General features: G+C 39.8%; 1 protein-coding gene across 1 annotated transcript; it reads right to left on the reverse strand.

The window, feature by feature from the left end:
• Positions 1-2791: 2791 nt before the first annotated feature.
• Positions 2792-6696, reverse strand: LOC131010307 (probable LRR receptor-like serine/threonine-protein kinase At4g36180). The gene has a single exon (XM_057937763.1). The coding sequence runs from the start codon at positions 6452-6454 to the stop codon at positions 3062-3064; it is 3393 nt and encodes a 1130-aa protein (XP_057793746.1). The 5' UTR covers positions 6455-6696; the 3' UTR covers positions 2792-3061.
• Between the last annotated feature and the right edge of the window lie 277 nt (positions 6697-6973).

Raw genomic sequence — 6973 nt, forward strand, 5'->3', positions numbered from 1 at the left:
GGATATTTTTTAAATTCTGTTTAAAAATCAGGTCAAAAAATATAAGTAACTCTTTTTAAATGTATGTATTTATATTTATAAATAAAAGTTATATTTTACACTATCTCAATATAATAAATTAAGTACATGAAAATATAGTGAAGTCTAAAATTAATAGTAGTGTTTTACATTTTAATTCAAGGTGATATGTAGCATAATATGATATTTACTCTGTTGCAAATGATCTCGCGGTGGAGAGAGTATTTATAAAGTTAAAGGTGTTTTGAATCATATCAATAACTTTATAACTTTATAGAATTAAGTATATATATCACCTTCAATTTTTAATTATAAATTATTCATTTAATTTACAGGCTATTCCACGAGACAATGAGATAATGAGTTTATATGAAAATAACTATTTATATGGAGTACTCTATAATATTCATAGGAATTTTGATAAACTATTTATATGGGGTAATACTAATATTCATACAACTCATTTGGTACGGATGATTAGGGTATATAATATACTTATGACATCCTAATATCTTATTTGGTAAGAATTAGTATGAAACATATGACTCTTTATAAATCAAAAGCTCGAAAATATTATATTGATTTTAATGATTCTGTATACCACCTCTGTATACCACCCACAAAGGTGGTATACATAATAAAAATAATAATTATAATTATTGTTAACTTTATATAATTTTAATAAATCATACTCAATAATATAAATTTACAAATATTTTAATACATTCTATCAGACATGATATTGTGCATCCATATTACACCTTATTCCACATTGCGTACCAAACGAGACGTATATGTAATATTTTTAACTTGTAAAGCAAACCACTATGTGACTAATAAATTCATAGTATAGACATTTTTATATTTTTTAGTTATTTATATTATAAACGACGTCTTGAGATTTTATATTAAAGCTGTCCTTCATTAACTATCTTCATTTACGACTTAATGATTGCTTTATTTGAGATAAATTATTACTATTAATTAAGAATAATTTGAGTATAAATTCTTAATTATAAATGTGTGTTAATTCGAAAACCTATCGATTAAACTTGTTTTTATAGGGACTCGACCTTAAATCTGAATTAATCGTTTGTTTGAATGTGAGAAAGAATTTGGAGGGTAGTGATACCTACCCCCACTTGCCATAAATAAAGATCCCGCCAGACAACCCCCAAAAATCACTCCCCACGTGACATAAATGATTTCATGATAGGTGGGCTGGGGTGGGCCGCGTGAGACAGGTCAACTGTTAAATTCCATAAATTCCGACCTGGATCATTTTTAATTCTTTTATTTTATTTTTTAAGTGTGTTGGAATGGCTGAGAAATCTATACGTAGTAGTATAATAATATTAGTATGATGTACTACTACTTAATTCATGATGAGTATCTGCCGAGCCGAACGTTATGATGCTGCTGCTGGACTTTGTTTTTTATGATATTACTTATTTTAAGTTTAAAATCAATCTTAATTTACGATTGCCACATTGGCAACCATCTCTACTTACGTATTTTTTATCCTTAAAACTTTTCTAGTTTTTTTTTTTTTGAAGAGGATTAAAACTTTTGTAGTTATATGGATCCTTTCAAAGTATTTATGTTATTGCGCTTTCAAATTTATTAACAGATACTTGTAAGTTAAATTCCAATCTTTGGAGATTATTGCCATTAAATTTGATCCAAACTTGGAACAATTTTCAATTAAGATTGTAGCTTACGATCTGTAGCAAACTAGACCCTTGTAAATTTGTAATTTGTTTAAAGAGTTTGGACCTTAAAATTAAATTTGATCAAGGACTTTTGAAATTAGTTTTTTGGGTTGTTATTATGTATTGTCAATTTTATTGTCGAGCGTTTTAAATTTAAATTAGTACTCCATCGGTTCCACGAATTTTGACACGTTTGATTTCAGCACGAGAATTAAGGAGTTGTATATTAGTGTTTTAAGTGTGTAGTTAATAAAGTATAAAAGTGATAAAGTAGGAGAGATAAGGTAATAGTAATTATTACCTTATTTGAAAATGTGTCAAGATTCGTGGGACGATCTAAAAAGAAATACGTGTCAAGATTCGTGGGACGGATGGAGTACTATCGAAAAGCTCTAGCTCTACTATACCTATTCTCAACTCAATTACACAAATCATCAGACATTCGAATATAAAATTGACAATATGAATGATCATCGGTTGTCTGTCTAAATCTCAGCTTCAAACACGTGTAAATGTTTAATTTGAAAAATTTAGGTCGGATTTTGGCAAATCTCCAAAATTTGAAATTTAATTTTCAATTATCTCATTTTTTAATAAAAAAAAAATAGATTAGAAGACGGTAGCATTGAAGCATCATTGTAGCAGTACGATTAGAGTAATAAAATGTTGTTGAGAATAGGAGGGGTCAATGTAATAGGACAAGGAGGCCCCAAGTAACAGCCAAGGAGATGGCGGCCCCACCGGAAACGGTACGCTTTGCCCTTTTCCGATAAAGACTTCCAGATTTTCATGCCCTGCCCACTGTAACGGCTACTTTCTTTCGAAAAAATATCCAATCAACAATTCTATAACAATAATATTTTATTATTCACGGAGTTACTGCAACATAACATGATTCTTCCTGCGGGAATCTGGCCTCATGCCCCTTCTCTTTTTCTGCACATCACTATATCACCTTTATTCAATAATTGAAATTCGGAAAAGCCTTCTTTTGCACCAAGAGGCAACTCTTAGATTGTAAAGTGTAAACCCAAAGAAATTTGTACTAGAAAAGTGCAAAGTAAGCAAAATGTGAAAATGGTACATTTCCCTCCAGTTGAGAAATCTTGACTACAAATAACAACAGGAATAAGCTTCATAATCTAGTGCAAGAATACATAGTAGTGTTAGAAACACTATCGCCATTGCATGAAAAAATGTAGGAAAAAAAAAAAAAAGGGATGATGAATTTGGTGGAAAAACAAATCAACCATACATTGTCCACAGAAATCTTGCAAGCAATCCTAACTCTCTCAAGCATGAAAGAATACATAAAATGAGTTATAGGTTTTTCAGCTCGGCGAAGGCAGAGTGGTCGGGTCAGCGGAGGAGGGAATCTCGGGGCCTAACCGACAGCCTTCAAGCATGAAAACGACGTCGTTCATAGAAGGTCTTTCGAGAGGGTCAGGCATTGTGCAGAGCAATCCAACTTTGACGCCCAGCAGGAACTCTTCCCACTCTGATGACTCCGGGTCGAGCTCAACCAAACCGGGCTCAAGCAGTTCAGAAATTTGGCCTCTTTGCAGTTGCCTCTTCACCCATTTCACGATGTCCTCATCCTGTGTGAACATCACAGGCTTCTTACCAGTTAGAATCTCCAGCACCACGATCCCGAAGCTGTACACATCTGCTTCTTTAGTTGGTTTCCCTGTCAATGTTGCTTCTGGTGCTACATAGCCCAGAGTGCCAATGGGAACGGCAGATGTAGAAGCTTCAGCCGGCGTAGCAATCGTCACTTTATCCAAGCCGAAATCTGAGAGATGGGCTTCAAAATCAGCATCAAAGAGCACATTCTGTGGTTTCACATCACCATGTATAATTGAGACTGAATGCAAGAATGCTAGACCACGAGCTATGCCTAGTGCAATCAGGTGTCGCATTGGCCAGTTCAGCACATGCCCTTCTTGGTGTGATGCCTCTTGAAGCAGAGTGGCTAGATTTCCATTAGGCATGTAATCGTAAACAAGAAACCGCATATCAGGAGGCGGCCCAGCATAATAGCCACGGAGAACAGTCAGATTCCGATGCTTAACTTTGCCCAGAGACTCAGCCTCCTTACGGAATGTGCTCTCTTCAATTGATGTGTCGGGGAGGCGCCGGATAGCAAGCACCATTCCATCAGCATAAGTGGCTTTAAAGAGTAGCCCATATTTGCCCCTGCTTAATACATTCTCCTCATCATACTGTCTGGTTGCTTCTACAGTTTCTGCATATGTGATCTTGTTGTTGAACATAATAAGCTTTGGCTGCCCATAATCTTCACTTCCACGAGCCCCTTGTGAACCGGGGCTGGGGCTTCGTTTCTTCACTCCTTCTACCCCTGCTCTCAGCTTCTTTCGCCACCTAAGAAGACTGTATACATAGCCACAGCAACATAGTAGCAGCATTAAGCTACCAACTGCAATCACAACAATGAAAAGAATCAACTTCTTCCTCTTGCGTTCGTTCACCCTTTTGCAGTTCCTTCCCAGTGGCTCCCCACATAAATCCTTGTTCATAGCATACACCGAAGGATCACTGAACCGAGCAGCCAAAGCAGGTGGAATCTCACCCTCAAAACCATTGGCGGACAAATTCAAGCGCTGTAAAGCAGATATGATGGAAAGACTTTCCGGAACAACACCAGTCAGATTATTTGAGGAGACGTCTAATTCTTTTAATTTTGGTAACTTGGATAATGTCTCTGGAAGGCCACCTGAGATATGATTTGAGTCCAACAACAAAACTTCCAAAGAGGAGCAGTTGGAAATGCTTCCTGGGATTGGGCCACTTAAACTATTCTGACCCAAGTCGAGCCTCTGTAAATGCGACAAACTTGAAAAATCAGAGGGAATTTGGCCAGTTACCCCAGTCTCTCTCAGTTCTAAGACTTCAAGGCTAGTGCAGTTGCTCAACTCCACCGGAATGGCACCACTCAATCGATTACCAGACAGTGAAAGAGCAGTCAATAATCTAAGAAATCCATAACTGGCTGGAATCTCACCAGAGAAAGCATTTCCTGATAGATTAAGACTCTGCAAACTAGACAAGCTACTAAAACCTTCAGGCACATCTCCAGAGAATGAATTCTCTTCCAAAGCCACAACTTGCAGCCTTGGTAACCCAAAAAGCTCAAACGGCAACTCCCCCGACAAGTTTTGCTTGCTCAAATCGAGAGTTGTGAGCCTCAAAAGATTCCCAATGCTAGAAGGAATCACTCCTGAAAGCCCACAAACACTCATATTCAGAACTTCCAATCCTTTCATTTCCCCAATATTCATCAACACCTGATTGGAAAATCTGTTAGAGCTCAAATCTAGAGTGCTCAAATTGGCAAGACTCGTCAACGCTACAGGTACAGTCCCATTCAACTCATTATCACTCAAGTCCAAAACTTGTAAAGATTCAAGATTCCCTATGCTCGAGGGAACTGTACCAGTAATCGCATTCCCACCAATAATCAACGTCGTCAAGTTCCTCATTTCCCCCAAAAAATCCGGTATTGAACCCAAAAACCGATTTTTTCCAAGATCGAGTACTCTAAGAACCCCACATTTGGTGACACTTTCGGGAATTCCGCCAGTTAATGAGTTGTTCCCAACTCGAAACTCCTCCAAATTCACCAGATTCCCAACATTTTCCGGCAATAATCCGGAGATCAAATTTCCAGAAACATCCAGGGACCTTAATGTAGAGAAATTCATTAGAAGGTCAGGAAACGTGCCAGAAATCTGATTCTCGTGAAGATCTAAAACTTGGAGAGCACTGTGACAAATTTTGCCATCATTGTTTCCAATACCCGTGAGCGAATTAAAACTCAAGTTAAGAATCCGAATTGTAGCATTCAATACTGAAATGTTACAAAGCAATGATTGTGAAACGACACCAGTTAGGTGATTATGGGGCAACGAGATAACCTGAAGCTTCTGAAGCGAACCTATCGTCGCCGGAACCACCCCGGACAGCATATTATCGCCGGCACTGATATGGATGAGAGACGAGCAGTTCGATAGCGCCGATGGAATTGTTCCGTAGACGTTGTTGGCGTCGATCCACAAATACTGCAGCTTCTGCAGGGCTCCGATGGCCGCCGGTATCTGGCCGGAGAAACGGTTGTATGACAAATTGATGAGCTGGAGCTGGTGAGCGGCGGAGAAGTTCGCCGGAATTCGACCGGAGAAAGAGTTGGAGGAGAGGTCGAGTACACGCATGGCCGGCGGAATGTCGCCGGAGATTTCGCCGGAGATGAGATTGTGGGAGAGGTTCAAAACCCCGAGATCCGTGAGGTTGGAGAAAAATGCGGGGGGGATGTCGCCGGAGAGCGAGTTGTCCTGCAAGTAGACGGCGCGTAGGAGAGAGCACTGGGAGAGGGTGCGCGGGATGGAGCCGTTGAGATTGTTGGAGTGGAGGCTTAGCCTCTGCAGCTGAGCGAGGTTAGCCAGGTGGTCAGTGAGGCGGCCGCTGAGCTGGAGGCGCGGCAGGCGAAGCTCGACGACGCTGCCGGCAGAGCATCGAATGCCACGCCAATCGCAGGGGGCGGCCGTCGTGGAGGCATCCCAGCCGCCCAATGCGCCACGTGGGTCATGGAGATTCTGCTTGAAGGAGAGTAACGCTTCGATCTCGGAGTCGAGGCCGGCGCATGTTAAGGTAGCCGTTAGGAAGGCGCAAAGCGCCACGGCGAGGAGTGTAGTACTAGCCGTAGACATTGACGATGGTTACGAAGTGGAGGGGAGGGGAGGGGAGGTGAGATTTCAGGAGTGTATTAGCAGGAGCAGCTGAAACGCCATATGGTTGAGGGCTGCGGCTACTGCCAGTGAGGGGGAGAGAGGAAGAGAAGAGAGAGAGTTTTGTGTGTATATTTATTAGGTGTTTTGTTGTTTCCCCCTCTTGAGTGAGTTCAGTCTACGCCGAAAAAGGGCATTCAAAATTAAGGAGAAAAGGAGTGAGATGAACAACGACTTTTTGCACTTTATGTATCCACTTATTAGTCCAACACCGCGCACGCACCACTTGTGTGTTGCCAGGTTTCTAAATTTTACGTCAAAATCTAATTTTCTTATGAAAAATAAATTAGCTTATCAATTTATCATACTCATGGCTAGTGATTCAAATTATCTTGTTATCAAATTTACTAATTTACCGCTCCTTGTCTCACTTGGTTAATGTCGTTCTCAACGGTGCTATAAGTATTAGGGTCGTTTGTTTTTTTGCCCCTCTAAATGAAA

Source organism: Salvia miltiorrhiza, chromosome 2, assembly GCF_028751815.1.
Source record: "Salvia miltiorrhiza cultivar Shanhuang (shh) chromosome 2, IMPLAD_Smil_shh, whole genome shotgun sequence".
In the NCBI taxonomy this organism is placed as follows: Eukaryota; Viridiplantae; Streptophyta; class Magnoliopsida; order Lamiales; family Lamiaceae; genus Salvia; species Salvia miltiorrhiza.

Excerpts from the sequence above, each read along its gene's own strand:
- LOC131010307 (XM_057937763.1), bottom strand. The coding sequence starts at position 6,454 with ATGTCTACGGCTAGTACTACACTCCTCGCCGTGGCGCTTTGCGCCTTC.